We start from the raw sequence: 24,101 nt of genomic DNA, 5'->3' as shown, positions 1-24,101 counted from the left end.
GTCACCAAAACTGACAGGTTTAACCCTCTAGCCAGCATGAATATTGTTACAAAATATCATGGCAGTGCAGTATACTATGTTATTTGTTTATGGGAAACCCTGAACCTGATCTGTTTCTAAAGCAGCAAATTTGCATGAATCTGTTATTATTATCATTATCCTGTGTTCAATCGAAGGTTGTAGTCTGGTGTCCTAATGCAGCTCTCCACACTGCCTCAGTACAGTTCCACATGAAAAGTGTGAAATATATTGATAACCAGTATATAGCTATACTCTGCAATTTATATGTTTCACGCTTTTAATTCTAATAATTCTAGTATGTTCTAGTGTTGTAATTGTGTTTTTAACAACCCCTCAGTTAATCCGTACTTAATTATGCCCCTTCTCTCTTTTTTATTTTCCTTGTCCTGTATTTGCAGCTGTTATGACCTTTTTTTTGTGCATCTCCATCAGCTTGGTTGAAGTGAAATACTGCTGGATTCCTGAATGTCAAGAAACACATCCATCAGAAAAAAAACAGAAACTCTCAAATATTGATCGTTTTTGGCAAGACATTAGTCTTTTGTCTCAGCCGATGTTGGCCGTATTTCATATTTTCATCTGGTGACAGAAATGAAAAAAAATATGCTTTTCAATATTCTGTTTCACCCACTAATGGTTATACAACCTTGATGGACCTTGATTATACAACCTGCATTTCAATTGTTTTGCAGCTAATGGCTGTGCAATCATGATCAGGACTTTGACATAATACAAATATGTATGTGTGACATGACATGACAAACATATGACATTTCACGGTAGAGACATTTCAGAAAGTGCCAAGCCAGTTTTGAACGGAGATACAACGACATTGAAGCAGCTGTTGAGTTACTCATGCCAAACACAGTTATCGATGTTGTTTTAAATATGCTGTTTAAATAAATTGACATTGACATTGACATTGACGATATTTTACATTTGTTTCCATTGTCAGTTAATGTACACTTTTGTGATATAGGGGAAATTTTATTGAAGAGGTTGCACTTTTGAATATTGTTGAATGTCATATAAGTAGAAATTCTCAGATTTGATTAAAAACACACTCTCCTGTGCATTTCCCCACCCCACATTTTTCCTGGACCCCAGTCTGTCACCCTCTTAATGACTGGATCCTCCTAGTGTGTTGGTGGGGGTCTTTTACTGGAGCTCTGGAAGAATGTGGGTCCTTTCAGCCTCTTCTCAATCACACTGCAGACCGTTTGAACTCGGGCCTAGTCAGCACTCCAGCGGCTGTAGGACAGGACTGTAAGGCATAGTGGGCAGAAAATGCAGTAAAACAATGGTTACCCCCTGCTTGGCCTCTCTTTACATTCATCTTAACATATTTTTTCCATCACACAAGAATCGATGAAACTTGCCTTTTGAAATGCTGAAATTATAGCCTTTAATTATAGCATCATCATCGGTGTAACACCAGAACTCGAAGTTTTGTTAAAATCAGGACCGCAGCGCCTGAGATGTTACCCAAAATATCGTGTTTGACCGAGTATCCTTTTAATTCATTTTGCGTTCCACACACTGTGTCAGATTTTGGTGAGACTTGATGAGGTAATGTGTTTCGGCACTGTGCTTTTTCATGTTTGAAAAGTGACACAAACTTACTGGCCTCCTGGGGACATTATAATTAATATTCAAAATATCCAACTTTAAAAAGCCATGATTAGCTCACCGCTGGTGCTGTTTTGACAAAATCAAGCGTCTTGTTACTGATTGGTCCAAGGTGTGCCTTCATTGGCGCCTTTTTGTGTGAAATGACATGTTCACATTAGGTTGGTTTCCATCCAAATACATTGAAATTTTTGAGCGAATTTTGTCAAAATGCGCAAAAGAAAATGCGAATTCATGCCTGTTTCCATTAGTTTTGTTTTGTGATTATTGGGAGAAGAGTGCGCCGTGAGATGGCGTCATAAGATAGCGTCTGTGTGTCCACTGAACAACAACAAACACTCAGCTGACACTCAACAGCTGATCAGGTACAGATTCCTGCTGAACTTGTCGGCTCTTGGGAGAAGTCTGCTTACTATTCTGGCAGCGCTAACTTCGTACCGAACCATCCTAAATAAGGAATAAGAGACTAATAATAATAATAACTAATATTAAGACTGTAGCGTAGAAGTGTGACGTGGTATCCGGTCCAGTCATCGTTTATTCGCAAAACCTGTTTCCACAGCAAAAAGTCACATTTTCTTTTATCGATATGCTGAGAAATCCACCCCCTCCAAGCGTAAAAACTTTTGTGCGAATTTTCGGCCCTTTTTCGAATTTCTGGCGTTTCCATCCAAGTTTTTTTTTTTTTTTTTTTTTTTTTTTCGCAATTTCTGAAAATGCGAATAAAAATAGGTGGATGGAAACCCAGCTACTGTTATAGGTTTTGGCTGCTACATAAGGTTGATACCAGTCTCTTAATAAAAGTAGGATGTGGTTCAGTCAGTATTGTTTACCTTCAAAGAAAAACATAACATGCAGACTAGAATATGAAATTGTACCAGCTGACAGACAAGGATGAATGAATGTGCTTCATTGTTGTCATCATCCCAGGTTTCCATGGATAGTTGTAGTGTCCTAGAGTTGTTCGCTCTCCCAACCTAGCAAGAGCAAAAATCCACAGGAAACACGAGTGCTCCAAGTGCTCCAGATGCTAACAGTTAGCATTTGGAGCATCACTCAGTAACAACGAGAGGAGGATAGCACCACTACTGTGCTATATAAGAGAACTAGTGATGTGGAATAAGTATGACATTTTTCAAAATGGGTGAACTACACCTTTAATCCCAAAATATTGATATCCTCAAAACCCACAACCTAATTCATCATACCTTATTACATATTGTTGCATATCTGATGTTCTTATATGGAAGCAGGATCTCTCTTGATGGTAGGGGCCTCAGTGCAGCCCGGCTCAGTGCGCTATGTTAGTTTCCAGTGATACCTCTTTGAAGTTGTTTCAAGTCCAGCCTTTGCATATGCATGCCACACCCATCCATACATATCGAGTGATTGGTCATTTAAGATCAAAATGTAAAATGTATTCAACTAATTACACTTGGGAATTGTCGTGTTTTCCATTCCTTTTGAAGGAAATGGTTAGTGTTCGTTTGAAGCCAAGCGTGTGACTCCCCACCACCCCTTCGCAGAACACACACATAGACACACACACACACACACACACACACACACTTTGTGCTGAGTGTTGTCAGGTTTGCGTGACCCCTGTCATTGGGCTAGAGCAGATTCTCAGGCTCCCCAACAGGCTATGTGAATCCATGGGGCACAGGGGCTTTGGATGGAGTGGGAATCAGTAGATATGGGGGAACGGAGGAGGTAGGAGGTGGGTTCACATCAAAAGGTGGACAGTGCCTCTCATACACACACACACACACACACTCTCACACACATACACACACATGCACACGCAGTCCTTCTCATGCTACTCTCCATTTGTGCACGTTTTCATTTGAGTGTTTGGTCGGTGTGAATGAGACACATCAAAGCGCAGGGTTCTCTCAGCTTTTCTGTTATAATTGACACACATACACAGTTGCATGCACACATGCACACACACACCCACACACACACACTCACTCTCACCAGTGTCCTCTCAAAGGTGTGGTGATGTGAACCGCTGGCGGACAGATGAAAGCATGAACCCCTCTCCCCCTGATGTCGTCTCTCTCTCTCTCTCTCTCTCTCTCTCTCTCTCTCTCTCATATGCTCACCCTCAGTAGGCCAGAGTGACCCTCTCTCACAACAGAGAGCTGCAGTACAACCAGTAGACCTTTGAGCTATGGTTGAATTCCCATTCATCTTTCCTCCTGTCTGCATCTCTCTCCTTCCCATAAAGACCCATAATAGATCAGAGGCAAGCAGAAAAACTTGCATTCAACAGTGTCTCCCTCCTCCCATTAATTGCCCTGCAGCTGATGAAATTGAAGGGGCGGGGTGGACTATGAATCGGTGTGCATCTATTTGTCTGTTAGTCTTTTCGTCACACAGCAGCATAAGGAGGGATGGTAGGGTTTCCACCAAATTTGGGTGCACAGTTGGTCATGGGCCAAGAAAGAAATAGCTAACGGGCTGTGAGCAGTCAGCATGGCGTATCACAAAATGGCTCAAAATTTATTAGCACATGTGATCACCAAACTTTGACCAGGTGTGTCATGGGACCCGATGAAGGCTTCAGGCTGTGTGTAAAGGGGGCATGGCAGTGGGCGTGACATACCACAAAAAGTCACTGATCTTTCCTCCAGATTAGCATGACACCACAGGATTTTGACGCAAGGTTTGTCCCGTTCTAAAAAAACAACATACACTACTCACAAAAAGTTAGGGATATTTGGCTTTTGGGTGAAATTTATGGAAAATGTAAAATGTTCACGCTACAGTGATATTATATCATGAAAATAGGGCATTTAAGCAGAAGCATGCACTGGTGATTTCCTCATCTCAAACAATTTATTGAAACAAAAGCCAACAACAGTGGTGGATATACCACAACCAAAAAATGTCAGTGTCAACAACTTGTCATGTGCCCTTGAGCATCAATTACAGCTTGACAACGACGTCTCATGCTGTTCACAAGTCGACTTATTGTCTGCTGAGGCATGGCATCCCACTCTTCTTGAAGGGCGGCCCTCAGGACATTGAGGTTCTGGGGTACAGAGCTCCGAGCCTCTACACGGCGACTCAGCTGATCCCATAGGTTTTCTATGGGATTCAGGTCTGGAGAAAGTGCAGGCCACTCCATTTGAGGTACCCCAGTCTCCAGCAGCCGTTCCCTAATGATACGACCTCGATGAGCTGGAGCATCAAACACCTGATGTGAATTTTGCCGTTAAACTCCTTGTTAGAGAACAGCAACTTGTGCAAAAAGTACTGAAACATTGAACAGTTGGACATGTGCGTTCAAAAGTTTACAGAAGGTCACATTAAGTTCACCTGTAAAGGTTATAATGCATTTTAGGTTCATCCTGAAATTTCACCCAAAAGCCGAATATCCCTAACTTTTTGTGAGTAGTGTATTAACTGTTTGGGCCATGTTCGCTTCCTCCTAGGCCATGCCCACTTCAGTTTTTTTGCGGTTTCTCCAAAGTTGCATTTGCATATCTGCAGTCTCACTCTTTTGGTCACTGCCCAGAGCTTGTGACCGTAGGTGAGGGTTGGAACAAAGCTGTGCTGCTTCCTCACCACGACGGTCCGAAATAGCAACCTCATGACTGCTGTCACTGCCCCGATCCACCTGTCAATCTCCCACTCCATTCTACCCTCACTCATGAACAAAACCCCAAGATACTTGAACTCCTCCACTGGAGGCAGAAGCTCACTCCCAATTCAGAGAGAGCAAACCACCTTTTTCCGGCAGAGGACCATGGCCTTGGACTTAGAGGTGCTGATCCTCATTGCTACCGCTTCATACTTGGTTGCAATCTGCCCCAGTGAATGCTGAAGGTCACAGCCTGATGAAGCCAACAAGACCACTTTATCCACAAGGAGCAGGGACGCAATCCTCTGGTCACCCAACTGGACACCCTCCACACCCTGACTGCACCTTGAAATCCTGTCCGTGAAGATCACAGACCGAATTAGGGACAAGGAGCAGCGCTGGTGGAGTCCAGCAGCCACTGGCCCGCAGCAGCACACCCGGTACCCCAAACTCCTGCAGCACCCCCCACAGGACCCCCCCCCGGGAACATGGTTGAAGCCTTCTCCAAATCCACAAATTCCCATGATCTCTCCAGTATTTGTGACGGTGAAGAGCTGCTTCACAGTTCCATGACCAGGACAGAATCTGCATTGTGTTTTTCTAAACTTATCAAAAAAGAAGTATGTTTATTTTTAAGCCCATTGAAAATTAATTGTGAAGGCTCATCAGTGTTTAACTTGCGGTCTTACTGGCATATTAAAAGCATCTCAAACGTTGAATTCAGTTCTTTTTCTGACACTGGCTACGGTGATACACGAGGGGATATTTTTTTGGAATTTTAGGTTTATAAACAGTGGAAACAGCAGCAGTGTTTTCTCTCTGGTTAGATCTACTCCAAGGTCCTCCCTGCTCATTGGTGAGAATTCATACAGAGTGTCCTCTGTTTTGTGGATGACTGGCTGCTGGTTGAGGTTTTGGTCAGGATCAGGTCAGCATCAGGCTCATGTGCTTCATGTTGTTATTTTATTCTATTTCTCCATCCATAATGCCAGATGCCTTTGGGATTGTTTTGGTTGAGGCTTTGTTGTTTGTTCTTTGACTTACAGAGTGGCCCAGAGCAGGCGTCCTCTATCCACATTGCAGGCTTGTGCAGCTGTGGGAACAGACCATATGCAATTTGTGCGCGTGTGTGTGTGTTGTTCTGTGTCTGCAATTATTGGCAGCTGTCAGATTTGGAAGAGATGCTGGTACCTGTACACTTCCTTGTAGATGGATGACTGAACGCAGTATCCTACAGCTACTTTGCATGTATTATTGTTTAATTTCAGGACTTACTTGCACTGTTGTGAACATAAATAATACTAATGTGTTTGTGTGTGTGTGTGTGTCTGTCTGTGTTGGCCACATGATACAAAAGCTGGGGTTCATGTTAGAGGTTTTTATTCAGTTTGCCTGTGTTTTTGAGAACTGTGCATGTGTGTTTGTATTCCCTTGGTCCCAGCAGTGACAACAGAGGACCTGACTGAGGCCACTCTGGCCAGCGAGCCTGTGTGGTGGTCAGCTCTTTCCCAGAAGTGAAACAGTGTTTCTCTGACTGGTGACCATCTCCTCAAGCCAACTGGGTCTCAACCAGTGGATTGTGGTTCTGTGAAAGAGCATCCACTGTAGCAACAACCTGCGCTCAATTTAGTGATGAGCTAAATCCTGGATACACACATGCAGGGAAGCATACGTCAGTTACTAAGATAAGAATGAGACAAGACTTCATTGTCTCTTCTGTCTTGTGTCATCTCATCCTTGAGCAGTAGCTTACCCCAAAGGAAAGGAAAAACAGCCAGATAGCAGAGATAAAAAGAAAATGAGGATGGATCTTGAACTTGTATTATTATTATTACTACTATGAAGCCCATCAGCTGTGCTGCGATTTGTTGAACTTTTCATTGACAGGTTTAGATTATGCATTTTAATGGAAGAATGACAGAAATATGGTCCTGTGTGTTTACCAAGGCCCGGATCAGTTTGCTGATTGATTTCATTAGCTATTTCCCTACAAGGTGGAAAAAAAAGACATCACACATGTGATTGTTTTTTTTACAGATTTTCATTTATTTATTTATTTAATCATGTTTCATTTATTTGTTCATCCACTCAGTGAAACAGAGGGCAGGGACTATGAATTAGTGTGCATCTGTCCGTCCATCTGTCCATTCGTCAGAGTGGCAAAACTTCCAAACAGATGCTCAAATTTCCAGCAAATTTGGTTGGAAGGTTGCTCATGGCTGAAGCAAAAAGTGCCTTACTTTTCATGCCTCGTGGCCGTAAATTTCACCATAAATTTTTGATGCAAGGTTTGTGCTCAGCTAACGAGCAACATATTATCTACTTGTACTGATCGGGCCATGCCCACTTCCTTCGAGGCTATGGCCATTTCTTTATTTTTTATTCTGTTTTTTTTTTTTTTTGTTGCAGTTTCTCTAGAGGGGGCCTTGTGGGGTGTCCTCTAACTCAGTGTGTACCTGCCGACAAGTTGGTCGACACATGGCCATGCCCACTTCTGGTTGTGCCCTTTATTATAGATTCTGTACCAGAGCCATTAGCTTTACTTTCTGTTACTACTGATCAAAACTGACTCCTAATGCCATGAACCCCCCAAATCTCACACAAACAGAAGCTTTTTTGCTCCTGCAACATAGAACCAAATATTTGTTTGGGCAGTATTACAGGGGTACATCACGACTTCTTTAGATTCAAGTCATAAAAATCAAGTTTGTTTGAAATATCAGTTCAGGAGACAAGGGATTAAAGTCTTGAACATCTCAAAACCGTGGATCATCCTTACCAAATCAAACATGTTAAATGTTTACAATCTGGAGTTACAATACCAAGTTGTGGCCATAATCAGCCTAAAAGTCGTGCAGTGTGTCCCCAGCCTAAGTTAAGCCGCTGGAGTGTTTCTGGAAGTTGGGCAGTGTTCCCTGTTTTTTAGGGGAGTCCATGTTCTATTCGTGGAGTGGGGTTGGATAGTGTGGCTTTGCTGTGTGGTGCTAGGCTGATTACAGGACAGGATGGACACATGACACCCTGCCACTCGGTCCTGTGGTTGAGTCCACTACCGAAGACCTGAGACCAACAGCATGGAGTTTTGTCTTAATAGGAGGGTTACAGAGATTTGGGTAGATTAGTGTGCGTTGGAGAGAGTGATAGCTAGGCATACACAACAGCATGTTTTTTTCTGTGTGATAGTTTGTCGTGTGTAGATGTGTGTATTTCAAGCCCAGGGCAACACATGAAGTCATGCTTATTTCTATCTTGGGGTCGCTGTTCCACACAAGCCTCATGTTTAGATTAGATCCAGTTGGTGGATTTTTGGGACTCAATCCCAACCACAGCTGGTGTAAGCTACCCGCCATCCAAATCCTTGGCTTTATAAAGTACTGGTTTGAGTTGGCTTGGCAAAGGAGGAGATAGACGCTTTCATTCCCTCTGCTTCCTCTTGAGCTCTCTTTCACTTTGTTTCAGAACGACTGCAGTGCTTATTAATTGATACAAGGGGAGAAACCGGTGTACTGGCTTTTCTGTAGTACATCAAAAACACCAACAGCAACAACGAACTGTAGTTTGTTCTCAGAGCAGCATGTCACTGCCGCTCTGGTGAAAGAACTGAAGGGTGATTTGCAGGCCAAGGTGTGGACTGGATTTCACTTTTGTTCGTTGACTGCTGTTTTATCCGGCACCTGCCAAAGATAAGAGCAACGGATGTGCGTGCCATGCCACAACCACTCTTGTTCACTAAATGTGCAAGGCATGGATTAAACACCATGCTATGTGAAACATAAAGAGCCACCTGTGGGCAGAAGAATGTGGAAATAGGCAGTCCCACTTTGTACAGCAGAGTAATCATTTCTATGCTGAATTTCTTCTGGTCTTCAGTTGGGTTAGGGTTAGGGTTAGGGTTGCATCGTGGGTCTCCTGTTTATTGTTTTCTACTTTTCATTATTTTTCTTAATTGTCTCTTACAAAGTCTATAGGCAGTAACTCACCCTCACCCACATTTTACAGATGTGTTTTCCCACCAGAGTCATTTCAGGTGGTTCTGATTGGGGGATGTCCACCTCAGTTGCAGTTAGCATGTGGAGCATCCAGCGAGTATCCAGCACTCAGTAACAATCAGAGGAAGATAGCACCACTACTTTGCTACAGAACAGCTAGAGGCGGAAGTGAAATAATATCACATTTTGCAAAATGGGTGAACTGTCACTTTAAGTGTTAACGAGGATATCTTCCTCCTAAATAGTTTCTTCCACTTACAAAGTGTTCAGTCTGATTGCTCTCTCTAAGCAGCAGGATTGACGTTAAACCCGAGAGGAAGACTGTATGTTTTTCTGGATTGAAGCATTGCCATTGTCCGCCTATCATGCAGTCTATGTTTTGTTGACCGGTGCTCCAACGTGAGGCCTTTTAAGATAAAAAAAAAAAAAAGAATCCGACTCGTGGCTGATTAGACCATTGTCTGGCTCTTTCAGACGTCAGATCCTAGTTGGAGATAAGAGCGGAACTGGGGAGCTTCTTTCTTTGTCTGTCTTCATTTTGCTCCGTGCTTGTTTAATCTCTCAGTCCGCTTTCATGCTCTTGTACGTCTTCACTACCATCTCTTACTGCCCTTCGACTCATTCCTTATTTCTTTCCATCTTGCTGTTTTTTTTTTCTAGAGCTGTTTTGGCCTCTGTTTTCCACAATCAGAATAACAATCTTCCTTTACCTCTCTTCTCTCTTTCACTCTGTTTCTTTTCCTCATCCTGGCTCCAAGTATTCCTAGATCGTGTGGATAAAGGGACACCTGTCACGGTGCTGTGGCACTCACCTGTGTGTGTGTGGTGTACACACCATACATCAGGTCTGGGTGTTGGGGTGAAGACAGGAACTTTAAAGTGCCTGGAAGACAAAGCAAGCAGCAATAGACCCTACTGGCTGAATAGAACAGAGGGCCTGTTGGTCCTTTTCTGTCAATAAAACGCTCTCATTGAAGTCTCCACTGTTGTGACTAGATGGAGGAACAAGAAGACCCTCTGATCTCAGTGATAACTTCAAATAAAGGCCCAGGTAGATTTTGTCAGGTATTTCCTTTAATTTTGGCTGCTGGGCCAAACATAGCCAAAAAGAGTTTCCTCTGCCAGTAAAAGCTGGCTTCAGGTATCACTGTTTTGAAGACAAAAACAAATTTTCGTCATCACGCTGCACAGAGTAAACCACAAAATCTGGTAGCTCTTTTAGGAGGAATCACATATTAGAGGGCTTTTTAAAGAACAAATTAGCTAAATGATGGTCAGGTGTTCTTTTGAATCAGTGCTGTTTGTGTGGATGTTAGTGATTTGCCTGGCTGGATATGGTTTAGTGTGACATTTAGTAGGGCAGTCATAAACCGACACACATTAACATCAGCTTAAGGCAATGCTTGAACACAAACAGACCTATTTTTCCTCTGTAATGATTAGCTGTCCCGTGTAACCTACTTCCCTCCCCTGACCAGAGTCCCGTCCCCGCCCCCACCAGTTCTCTAACACCTCCAGTGAGATTGCCTTGGCTTGCCTTAATTAGCCAGCATTTTGTTGTTGTGTTACACATCAGTTAATGAGATGTTGTGTCTGGCACAAGGGCTTCTGCTCCTGAAGACTTGTGTTTAAGTCCCACATCTGGCCGCCAGTTTGGTTTCAGTTCATGTTTAATTGTTGCTTACTCTGAATACACACTTTCAGACACTCGGCGGTAGAATATAGTGTGCTAAGTATGTGTGATTGCTAAAATGTGCACAGACATTATCACACTCAACCAATGTGCTCTGTTGCCAGGTTGCCAGCGTCCGGTTGGCCTTTCCCGGGGCAAGGCCAAGGTCTGCTGTTACAGCGGCTGGTACTACTGCCAGAGCTGCCATCAAGACAACTCCTTCCTCATCCCAGCACGCCTGCTGCACAACTGGGACACAAGCAAGCACAAGGTTGGAACACACACACACACAGGCTTAAATACATTAAACTCATATCTGGGTTTGCTAATATTTGGAGAAGATCGGCATTTTATTAAAAAGCAGACATCAGGCAGTGTTGCACACCTCCAGATATGATGGTTTCTTTGGTGACATTCAGTATTCACACAACATACAAAATGGTAGCAACTCAGTATCTTACTGACATTGAGTTTTCAGGTGTTTTTGCACAATCAACATCTTACAGATATCACAGATGCCGATCATCAGCTTTGTCCGTCATTTGAGTGCTGATGTCAGATATGTGAGTGTTATGTCAAGAAATACAAGGTGCTGTCCTCTATATACATTTAATGCCTAACTGCTGGACCACCCCTGCAGTTTGTCCCTAAGGGCCGTGACCCCTCCTCCTCCCACACCCACACAAACAGCACCACCACCACCAAGCATATTCACCAACACACACACCAGCCTTGACTGACAGAGTGACTTATTTAGGTTATTAATCAACCTAGATGTACTTTGCACATCTGTGACACTACTGTCAGTAGATCCTTGTCAGTTTGTACAACTTTAAATTTCACAGTATTAAATTTGGTGTTACCCCGTTCAACCCATGTATTGCACTACTAGACCATTATAATGGGACCCTACTAGCTTCTGCTCCCCCAATCCCATTCCACCTTCCTCCCCAGTCCCCTCCCACAACCTCTGATCAGTGCTACTTAGGTGAGATGCAGAGCCAGACATTGTTCTCAGCTTTGGTCCATTTATATATGCTGCTTATACTCTATTCATATACACTTTATATTATATATATATATATATATATATATATATATATATATATATATATTATATTATATATATATATATATATATATATATATATATATATATATATACATATATATATACTGTTTACATTTATATGGGATGCTTATATTTATTTACATATACTGTTTATAGTTTATACATACTGTTTATATTTATACATATTGTTTTTAATTTATATATACTGTTTATACTTATATATTTTATATTTTATATTTACATTTCTTTTCCTTGCTTTATTTATTTATTTAGGCTTATACTGGGACCTGAGTCCTAATTTCATACCACTAACATGTAAATGTGAGCTGGTATGACAATAAAGTTCCTTGAATCCTTGGTGTAATAATACTAAGATTACTGTCAGCTGATACACTTTGGTTTCTAAGCTGCTGACCATCCCATTAGGGAGCAGAACTGGGAGTACCAGTAAATTAAGCAGGTGGAGGCCAACAAAGAGGTCAGAAATTATTAGGCGTATGTGTAGATAAAAGGCAGTGTACATGAGTTCTGAATGGCTGTGTGGTGGCATAGCTGCTGGGCCTTTTCAGTCAACAAGGAACTGGTTCCATTTCAGTTTGCAAACCTAATTTTGAAGCATTTTGAGCATTTAGACCAAAAAGTAAATGGGTTTGGAACCCAAAAAGTTGGTTCCCAGCTAGAACCAAAAACTTGTAGGACCTGAAGTGGGAACCATGATGACAGCCAGAGTGGGCATGTATTATTCTACACAGAAAGATGGAGATGACAGAGAAATCCAAGAGTGCGCAGTGGTCTCCCAAAGAAACAAAACTATTGCTTTCAATGTGGAGATTTCCTAAATTTCAGGAAAAGATGGAAGGAAGGGCTAGCCCACTGTCAAAGATGACATAGTTGCACTCTGAACTGGTGTAAATACTAGTGGTGTCAAATTATCGCGTTAATTGAGATTAATTAATTACAGTCATATTTAGCGCGTTATGTTTTTTAATCGAGTTAATCTAATTTTTAATCTCTAACTTTACTTTTTGTGTTTGGGCTTGTTTAGCATAAGCTGATAGGCTCCTATTGTCAGGCTCGAACTGTACATCGGGAGATTTCCCGAAGCGCCGGCCTGTCACTGGCCCGGTGGCCTGCCCGTCTTTTTTTTTTTTTTTTTTTTTTTTTTTAAACAGGTCGCCGGCAGGCCAATCAGCTGTCGGTCCGGTCCGGCTGGCCTCACCAGTCTGATCTTTTTTTTTTTTTTTTTTTTTTTTTTTAAGTCAGAGAGACAGGCCAGGCCAATCAGAGGCCAGCAACCTGTGAAGAGGTGAAGACATGATTGGTTTGTTTTGATTAACACCCGCCCCAACAGTCCGAGTCCGTTGTAAACAGGCAGCGCATGTTGAGGAGGGGGTGTCGCGACTCGTGTGTGTGTCTGACTGTGGAGGAGAGAAGAGGAGAGGAGGTGGAAGAAAAGGTTGCGTGATCGAAGTTAATACATTACCGTATTTATCCGAATATAAGACAATATTTTTTCCATTGAAAATGCCCTGAAAAAACGCCCTCGTCTAATATTGGGGGTCTAAGCAAATACACATGTATTGTGCATATGTAAACCAGTAGGTAGGCTCGCCTGATGCCGCGATTACCGGCGAATGGCTGCATTGCGCAGTCATTGCAGCCGCGTATGAACAAAAATTGATATGGCAGTAGGCTATGTGTGCGCCGCTCACCTGTCAGATCCGGCAGACCAGACCCGGTGCCGCGGCCGGCTCGCCCGATGCCGACCGGTGGCTTTTTTATTCAAACAAGATTTTGTCCATATAATTTTTTTTTTTTTTTTTTTCCTCCAAAAAAGGGTCTTGAAAAAGAGGGGTCGTCCCCCCGACCCGCATCGGACTGATCTGCTACAATAATGTAATGAATTTAAAGGGAAATACCTCAAGTTGAGGGCTTTTCTCAGCAATTTTAGGTGAGATTAAAAAAGAGATTAATTAGATCAATTAATTAAAGATCATAATTAATTAATCTCTCAATTTTTTTAATCTCTTGACACCACTAGTAAATACCAACCAACGGAACGGTTTCATGAACCAGTGTACCTGCGTACCTTCTCAAAATCACACACCGGATAGCAGCATCACATCAGCATGTGTCAGCACTAATTACCAGATTGGTCAAATTCCCTCTGTAGCTGTTGTCTGTGATGAATCAAAGCCATCCTGATTCAGACTGTGATCTGTGCCTGCAGGTGTCTAAGCAGGCCAAGGAGTTCTTGGAGTTTGTGTATGAGGAACCCCTGCTCGATGTACAGCAGCTCAACCCTTGTCTCTATGAGCACTGCGAGCCGCTCAGCGCTGTGCTGCGCCTCCGCCAGCAGCTCCAGTCCCTGCGAGCCTACCTGTTCAGCTGCCGAGCCACTGTCGCCGAGGACCTCCGAAGAAGGTAGGACATTATATAAGGCTAACATGGCACAGCCAAAAAAACAATCATGAACTGACACAGGTAATTAGTTCATTAATAATTCATAATCAATAATTAATTCACTGACACCAAAGCATATGAAGTCAAATTTGTCTAAAGTATTTTAAGTTCTGCGAAAAAAAAAAAAAAAAAAAAGTTCACAAATGCTTTTACAGTTAGACTTGTGGCTTGAATTATCCGATCAAATTATTAGCCTATTTGCACATATGCCTAGTTTCAGGTCATGGTGGTGATGGCCTGCGTCAGAACAGGTGGATTATAGTGAAGCTGTGTGGAATGTGGCCAGCATGTCGGTGTCCAGTTGAAAGCTGCCTCTGTTGATTACCCAACCACTTTGAAACTGAAGGGTCATCTCTTAGTATGTTATGTGTGTGTTTGCAAGAATATGCTCATGTTTGCGCGCACTATGAACTATAAACTGTATCTGTAGGCATTCCTGTGTGTGTGTGTGTGTGTGTGTGTGTATGTATATAGTGTGCATATATGTGTGAGTCAGGAGGGATGACTGTTTATTTGAGAGGGGTCCCACACTGAAAGCGCTGTCTGTGAGCTGATTGATGCTCCTTGCCCTGGTCCAGGTCACTACCATCTTCCTCCCCACTCGACCGTTTCTAAGACATTGATAGGCTGTATTGCTTTCAGTGTTTTTTGTAAATATTACTTTTAATGTTTAACTTTTGCTCTTAAATGCTGGCCAGATGTAAAAATGTTTTAGATGGATCACAAATACTCTATAGCTTATAATGAACTTTATGCAGACCTGCAGTTGTGCATGACACCATGTTTCGTGCCTGTAGTAATATATGTGGGTTCATTCTTAACCCTCCTATTATGTTTGGGGTCAATTTGACCACAGCCAATGTTTAACGTCTGTAAATAAGTGATTATAACATCATTTTTTTTGTCTTGATATTTAATGACTTTTCCTAATGTAATGGGTAGTTACCTTGTAAACATGAAATTCACATGATATTTTCAATGTCCTGTAGACACTTTGTACACATCGGTTATAAATTATTTATTTTATTTTATTTTATTTATCCTTTATTTTACCAGGAAGGTCCCATTGAGACACAATGTCTCTTCTTCCAGGGAGTCCTGGAAATAACAAAATAACAAAAATCTGTTCTTAGAAATAATATAAAGCCATTAAAACACTAAAAATTAATATTTCTTTCCAATTTTAGGTCAATCAGTGAGATTTTATGGTGATTTGCATATTTTTCCATAGTCGTGTAATAGTCATACTGGATGTATAGGTGGGGGTGGGGGTTGGGTTTTATTTAAAGGTCTATTTAGGTCGTCAACAAAGAAACACATAAACTTTGGTAACAATTTTAGTTATAATAATTTTGTGGAGGTTTAAACTGCTGGGGTCAAATTGACCCCAAACATAAAAGATGTTCGTAAATTTGAGCATAACAGGAAGGTTAAAAAAATAGGGGCATTCATTTCCCATAATTATGGCATGATACTACCAAATATGGAAACCAGACACTGCCACTGCCAGATCTCCAGGGTCAATATTGGCGTTTTATTGAAAATGGAACATAGGCCAGTCAGTATCTTTCACCTGTTATGAAGCAGTTTGTTTTATTAAATATTACCATATAATTAATCAATAGTAGTCTTGTGTTTATGAAAGGACCTTCACCCGAATAGACTGTAATGCAGTGCCTTTGATTTGATTGCAAACAAGTATGCATGAATATGCTGTAGGCCTCAAAAACCCATTTGAGTTGAACTCCAGTGCAGGGCAGAGCAGAGCAATATCACAGTGTTCTGTGTTTACTTCTATCCCATTAGCCAGCGCCGGCTAGTGCCCCGCCACTTCCAAACACTGCAGGATTAATGAGGGCCATGGCGCTAAAACCTTCCCCTAACCATCAGTCTACTCCAAGGGGGATCTGAAGGAACACACACACGCTCACACAGACACACACTCATACTCATATGCAGGCACTAGGAGTAGTAAGTGAGAGAGTACAGTATTTTTTGCCCAGAGCAGCATTTCTCAATCTCAAAGGCTCCCACCTCTGGTAGGGTCCTGTGAGGGGAGCCTGGCCAGGTTTATGTGCAGATAGTAAAGACTGTTTTCTTGTTTCTCAGCGAAGGTGATGGTTGCAGTATCTTGGCTTAGAAGTTTCATGTACATACTGCTGATTGATTAATGCCAGCTTAGAGCCGATAGCGGCATTTGAACCAAATAAAACTGTTCTGATATTGTCACTTTGGTTCACTTTTGCAGTGGCTTGAAAAAGGTGAGAGGTGAAAAAGGTAAAAATGTGACTTTGTGAAGTTCATTAGCAGAGCACCTGTTGTTTTGAGGAGATGCCTTGGCTCTGACTTTTAACTGTTAATTGCTCCTCATATTGACCAATGTAAAATAATGAATATAGATACTCATTTTGCTGCTTTATTGCTGATTTGATATAACACAGTAGTGGCTGAACCTACTCAACTGAGTTTATGCTATGTTTGTCGCTATAAATTCTGGCAGGCCTGTCTTGGGAAAAATGTGATGAAAAAGAGGCGCATTTATATTTCCAGTGGTAGAAATTGGAATAACCAAAAGAAGCATTGGGTAATTACCATGAGCAGTGAGCCACCATAGCCACCAGCTGCTTAGACAAAGAAGAGAGCACCACCTACAGAAACCCAAACATCATCAACCACAAAAAAAATCAAAGGAAGAAGACACCAAAAGATGTACCAAAGACAGAGACCCCCCAAGAAAAATGTTGAGGATCACCAGTGGGTAATGAAGTGGTCATCAGCTGATATTGGTAGACCTCTACAGTCAAGCTGCTACTGTTTCCATGAGTTTGGTTTAGCCAGGCTGCACTGCATGTTAGTGCATTACTTTTGAAAAGTTATCAACAGAGTAAGATCTGGCAAACTCTGCACTTCCTGTGTCACTCCACCAGAGGAGCAGCAGCCACAGACACAGTGGATTGTTTGAGTTTACTATCATGTGTTTTCTTCATTAAACACATGTGATGGAGGACAAATATAACAGCTATTCCCAGAGCACTAAAAGAGAGCTGGCCAGTCATGTAGTGTCTAGCATCTTGTTTTCACACATTTCATGAACTTTCCAGGCTCCTGCCAGCCGCTGCTGTAACTGAGGACCAGCACAGAGATTAGACCGCACAAGAGATCACACTAGTTTCACTATTGATCTCTCTCTCTCTGTGTCTATCTATCTGTCTATCTATTGATATAATTTAGACAGATATAGATTTTTTTTAGATTTTATGGATTTTTTTTGTCCTTTGAATGTGGTCAACCTTTTTAAAATTCTCCCACACCTGATCAAACTCAAACTTTGGTTATTTAACAATTTGAGTGGATCAAGGCAGCTATTTTAAGAGTGTAAGAGTGAGTACGTTTACATGCACACCATAAACCTGTTTTAACCGGAATATTCGCAATATTCCGGTTGCGCATGTGTTATGTAAACACGCACCGAACCCGATCAAGGTCATATTCGTAGGTCATATGGAGAGAATTCCGAATCAGACCCCTGGCATATGCCTGTTCCAGCTGGAATATTGTGCCATGTAAACACCTTAATCAGAAAATACCCCGTACCAGAATATTCAGTTACATCTGCGCATGCTTGACTCACAATGAATCCTGGGGCGTTTTTGTTGCTATGGTTACTGCAAGCGGGGAGAATGACCTGGCGAAAAGCAGCAAGAGCCAGAAGACTGCAGTCTGCCTTCAGCTAATGAAAGATTTTAATATCATGGAGTATATCGATGGGAGAAAACACTCAAATAGCTACAGCTTCTTCTTCTTCTGTATTTCCGGCAGACCAGACGCCTATACGCGTGCTGCTTCCCCCCGCGGCTGAGTGTCGCATTATGTCAGAGAGTGGAATACGCTGAAACAAGGGAACATGCCAAGTAACATGTAAACGGAATATTCCAGTTGCCGCAGCGCAGTTACCTTAACCGGAATATTCAGCCGAACTGGAATATGGTGTGCATGTAAACGTAGTCATTGTTAAGAGTGTTTAAGTTGTAGCTGGGGGGGAGTCCACCTCAATGGCAGGAGACTAACAGTTAGCATGTGGAGCATCCAGCCAGTATCCAGCACTCAGTAACAATGAGAGGAAGATAGACCCACTACTGTCCTACAGAACAGCTGGGAGCAGTGAAAATGCTATTACATTTTTCAAAATGGGTGAACTATCCCTTTAAAACTCCACAGTGGTTGGAGGTTATGTTTCAGAGGAGGTGGGCTCCTTTCATAAGAATAATCAAAACCGAGAGAGGATCTCCGGTTTGTCTTTGAGTTCAAAGGGAGGAGAAAGCTGTCATGGCCCACGCTGTCTAATCTAACCCCCATCTCTCAGCCTCATCGACAACACACACACACACACACACACACACACACACCACACACAGGGGTGTGTGCACACTATTATACATTGTTTACAGTGTTACTACAGTTCTCTCTCTCTCTCTCTCTCTCTCTCTCTCTCTTCTCTCTCTCTCCCATTCTGTCTCTTTCTGCTTCACACACACACACACACACACACGCACAGCTGATCTATATATTTCCTGGACTTCCCACAGAGTTTAGAGGCAGCGTTGCAGAAGTTTATCTGATGGTTCACACAGCCCACACACTTACTGAGGTCAGACCCTCCTTCAGCACACTGTCACAATCACTGAATGAAAGCTGAACACGTCATGAGAGGTGTGTCTGTGAGAGAGGGAGGCAGATAGCAAAATAAAACCTACTATCAAATAATGTGTGCTCTACAAATATTATGTATGTTGTGTGTGTGTGTGCGTGCGCGTGCGTGCGTGTGCAATCAGGCACGTACACACGTAGTGGTTCTTGAGTGCTGTTATCAAGACAAACACTCAGGGTGTGTTCATCCAGGTACTGGGACACAGTCAAAAAGGGGCCCGTGTGTGTTTGTGTGTGTTTGATTTTTAGATCTGTGTGTGTGTGTGTGGGTGTGTGTGTGTGTGTGTGTGTGTGTGTGTGAAAGCTGTGGTGGTAACTAATGGTTACATGCCAAACAGAGAAGTTTATCGGTGGTACCTAACACCATGAGGTGTCTGGATCACATATAGGACACACACACACACACACACACACACACACAGAGCACTTGTATTGCTGGTGACACTCATCACAGCTTAGACAGGATTTAACATGGAGCCATCCATATTGGTAGTCTGAGAGGAGGTCTCTCACCCAACACACGCACACACACACACACACACACAGAGACATGCGCCTCTCGCTCAGAGCTCTCATGCCTGAGTTTTGACACACATTGTTGGAATATTTAACGCTGCTGTCTCCAAACATATCTTTAAAGCAGGAAGTTATTTTTCATCTCTCCTCTCACCACTCTGTCTGCCAGTAATAATAATACTTAATGCCTGTGTAAAATAGTCTAATAGGGTGCAATTATAATTAGATAAATATAATTCTAGCATAATACTGTGGTTGTTGCATCGTCTGGAACCTGGGGGTTGTCCATTAAATGAGTGTATTGTTCAGCATTGAGCTAAAAGGAGAAGACGCTGCTTTTCCTGTTCCCGTAAACTGTTCTTCCTACTTGCTTCAAGCTGCTACAGGAGAGATCAAAGAATACAAATTGGCAAAACTAGTATTTGCACATAAAGGCTGATAGCTACTTTGTGATCTTTTATTCAGCAAATTATTAGTGATGCGGCAGGTTTCAGGCGCGGTCTCATGTTCACGTTGTGTATATCCGTCTCCTCTGTCATGGCAACAGCACTGGTCAGCACACAAGAGAGAGCGCTTGTTTTATGTCCCCGCCTGTCACTTCATGCTGCACTGATGGCTGCTTCATGATCATAACATGATAACACAGCCGGTTCACGACAAAACAACAGTTTGCAAATCTGGATATGTGCGCATGCAGACCCATGGAACTCTGCCTAAACACTCCAGATGAGGGGCATAAAGTCAGTATCATCATATTTTTACAAGGTGGTTAAGGTGGAACATGCACACATACAACACTAAAATAAACAAAAATAAAATAATAATAATACTCAAAACAAAATCTTGATTAAACTATGTGTATGTGGCCAAAATAAATTGAATGACTGAGCTAAAGTCTAGGTGTGTTGATCAGGCTTTGATTACGTTGATTATGATCTTAATATATCGGTAACTTATGGCCCATCAGCTGCTCTGTAAAGCTTACTAATGAAAATAGTCTCTCAGATACAGCGTCAGCACACACTCGTCCTGACCAGCATCAAATAGAAAACTAAAACAAATTTTGTTAGTGTTCATTCATATAAGTCTGAGCTCTCAAGGCAATCGAAATTTGGCAGTTTTACAGGATATGATGACTTTTGATATCCACTGTAATCATTGAATAAATTCGTTTTTTAAGTTGGTCGTTAAAGTGACACAGTTTAGCCATCATAACTCATGAAAGCAGCAATGACAAAAAGACACTTATCTTCCAGTGACGCATGTGCCACACGCTGAATGGGAATGAGTCCAGAAGGTAGGAAAATAAGGAGTGGATTGACAGTTTAAGGAACAGAATATCAATTAACTACTGTTTTTTTTATTTCAATAATTTATGTAGGTAATAACTGGTTAAGTAACCCTTGATGGTGGAAAACTCATATGCACAGATTGTTGCTGAAATGTGTGCTCCGATTCAGTATCAGTAGTGGCCAAGGTGTGGTAGAAAGGCAAACACCTGAAACCTCTACTAAATCAGGAAGAAACAAAAGGGACCAGTGTGGGTTGATCTGTGTCCATCTGTCAAACATTTCTCAAATCGCTAAGCTGAGATGAAACTTGGAGGTAGAACTCATCTTTGTGTGTAAATATATGCAATCTCTGGCCTTTTGGTGTCCTGTCATCAAAGGTCAAAATGTCACATTTTGAAAGTCCATAATTGCTACATCACCAGTCCAGTTTTGATGAAACTTGGATCTTCCGTCTTGCTGTTCACTGACTCCTTGTTGGTAGATGACATATTCTCTTGTTCTGTGTGTTTTTTTTTCACAGGATCTTCCCCAGGGAGTACCTGTTACAGCACATCCACCTCTACTCCATGGCTGACCTGCAGCAGGTATACACACATGTCCACACAAAGGCACCCAGAAGACAGATTCCATTTGCATGTATCGAATGTTAATCAACACCTGCCAAGAGTCAGTGTCAAAAACATGCTTTTTCAGTCCCTCACGTATTTACAGGTATTGTCAGCATATTGACACATTCCAATGCCTTTCACAAGCATTTAAACACAAGAAATCTGGCCTCAGTCCGGCATTACTGATCTGACATGTAAAAATATATTATTTTAATAATTACAAATATAGTTTTCTTGTGATTCTTTAAAATATGTATTTTGTTTTTGCTAGTTCCTTATGTTTTTTTTTTTTTATTATTATTATTATTTTTTTTTTTTTTTTTAAATCCAAGCTCTACTAATGTTCCGGTAATTTTTTCGCTAATTCTCCAATTACCTTTTTTTTTTTTTTTAAACCTATTTTTTGAAAGAAATCCAGTGAATTTGCTCAGGTTCGAAAGGGTTAAATGGTCCATGGATGCCTGGTTTCTCTTTAAAATAGCAATTTTGAAATCAGATAACTGGCAGTCATGGACATAACTCAATTATTTAAGTGCACGTATATTGAATATATAGTTATTAGGCTTCGGTTTACAATAGGTTAAGGGTTAATTTTAATTTAGGAGAAGCGAATGAATGTAGTCAGTGGAAAGTCCTCACAAATATAGCGAGACAAACAGCTTAATATGAATGCTGTTGAACACTAGCAGAGATAATAAACTCACAATAACACATTTTGGCCTTTCAGCAGTTGAATTTAGTTGTCAGTGTGAGTTGGGGGGCTGGAGGCCAGCAACCACAAATGACTGAAAAGTTCTATTGTTTGTAATTATGTTCATTATGTTGTACCCTGCCCTCTTTTCTGTTTCAACCCCCACACCACCACCACAACCCCCTTCCCCCTGTTTCTGTCTCTGCCTCAGCGCTGGGCCAGAGACTCTCATGGTGAAAGAGATTGGGCGTCCCCCCTCCACTCCCACACTCTCTCTCTCTCTGCTTCACTAATTGGTCACATTCAGAATCAGCAGGCAGAAAAACAAAGCGTGACATCCCACCATTCTTCCCAACATCCCCTTGGCCTCACACACACACACACACACACACACACACGCACGCACTCACCACACGCACTCACCACACGCTATCCCCCTCAATTGTCTCTCACTTTCTCCCGTTGTCTCTTACTTTCTCGCCACTCAACTGTTTTCCATTTAGTTGTAAATTCTCTCATGTATCTATCTATCTATATAGATATATATATATAGATAGATATATGTATGTATGTATATATGTATATATATACTAGTCTCTTGATGTGAAGTTACACAGTTCTTACCATTAGGTGCCCACAAAACTCTCTCGTAAATAACCTCCTCTGTCCCTCTCTCTTTCTCCTCTGCACTTGGTGCTGCTCAAGCACTCTGCTTCTTAATTGGTTTTCCATATTAACAAGCTTATTTCTTTTGATTCACCTCATGAATAAAATGGCGCTCTTAATCAACGTGGCTTTTATTGTTCCATGGCAGAGGTCAGTGAAGGCTGAACTCTCTGGGTGTACCCTGGGCCGCACTAGCCTATTCACTTCTCCAGCAAATGGCTCGCCCCAATGTCTCCTGTTAGGAACCAGTTCATTTGGTGAAAGCATATGTGTTTGTTCAAGGCCACTTTGTTTGTCCACTCTGCCTTTACTTCACTGGTTTGAAGAATTGTTTCTGGGGTTTTCTGTGAGGACTAAAGAGGGAGTAACAAGTAGGTGTGTGTGTCTGTGTGAGAAAGAGAGGAGGGAGCAAGAGATAAAGAAACAGAAATTTGTTATATTATTATTTATTATTTAGCAGTAATAAAAAGTTTGAATGTGTTTTGTTAAATAAATGTGGTATCAGGGTTGTTGGCCCTGACCTGCGTGTGTGTGTGTGTGTGTGTGTGTGTGCGCGCGTGTGTGTGCATGCTTCCCTCAGAAACACACTGGCATTCCCTCTATGCCAAGTATGCCTCTCCACTCACACTTGTCCAGCGACACAAAAGCCTGCTAAATAAATGTTAAATGTTCTCAGAGCGATTTCTAGTTTCTCCTCATGGCTTTGAGTTCAGGTGGAGCCTTTTCACTGAAAACGCCCAACGCTGACCTTTTACTTTAACCTATAAAATAAAATGATTCGATGGAACTTTAATGATCCCCTTAAGGACTTTGAGTGGCTGCAGCAGCAACCACTCAAATAATCATAAACTTTATTTATGTTGCACTCTCCAAAATAGGAGTTGCAAAGCGCTTAACAAGCACTCAATAAACGGAAATGTTGCAGAAATGAAAACGGCAGTAGTGAGGAAAATTGAAGACTAGAAAACATGACACTCGTGTGTATAATAAATAAATAAAAATATATTAAAAAACATAAAACAGATAAAAATGGTTAAAAAAAAAAAAAAAAACATTTGTAAGTTGCCAGTCTAAGTTTAATGAAAAAGCACACGTATAGTTTGATGATGGTGCTAAAAATAGCAGTATCAGAACATAATGAAACATTTTTAAAGAAAAAAAAAAGTATAAAAACATAAAATAA

At 41.6% G+C, this 24,101-nt stretch overlaps 1 protein-coding gene across 4 annotated transcripts in view; it reads left to right on the top strand.

Moving 5' to 3' along the window:
- Nucleotides 1-24,101, top strand: part of plekhm3 (pleckstrin homology domain containing, family M, member 3) — a 77,719-nt gene that overhangs the window by 22,473 nt on the left and 31,145 nt on the right. For all 4 annotated transcript variants that reach the window (XM_030081640.1, XM_030081639.1, XM_030081641.1 and 1 more), the window contains exons 4-6: nucleotides 11,029-11,174; nucleotides 14,206-14,399; nucleotides 21,474-21,537. In XM_030081640.1, the coding sequence (XP_029937500.1) occupies nucleotides 11,029-11,174; nucleotides 14,206-14,399; nucleotides 21,474-21,537 (404 nt within the window). The remainder of the gene's footprint in view (nucleotides 1-11,028; nucleotides 11,175-14,205; nucleotides 14,400-21,473; nucleotides 21,538-24,101) is intronic.

Source organism: Myripristis murdjan, chromosome 21 (assembly GCF_902150065.1).
Source record: "Myripristis murdjan chromosome 21, fMyrMur1.1, whole genome shotgun sequence".
Taxonomy (NCBI): domain Eukaryota; kingdom Metazoa; phylum Chordata; class Actinopteri; order Holocentriformes; family Holocentridae; genus Myripristis; species Myripristis murdjan.
The sequence above is the reverse complement of the archived record's forward strand: the minus strand, read 5'-3'. Positions and strand labels throughout refer to the sequence as shown.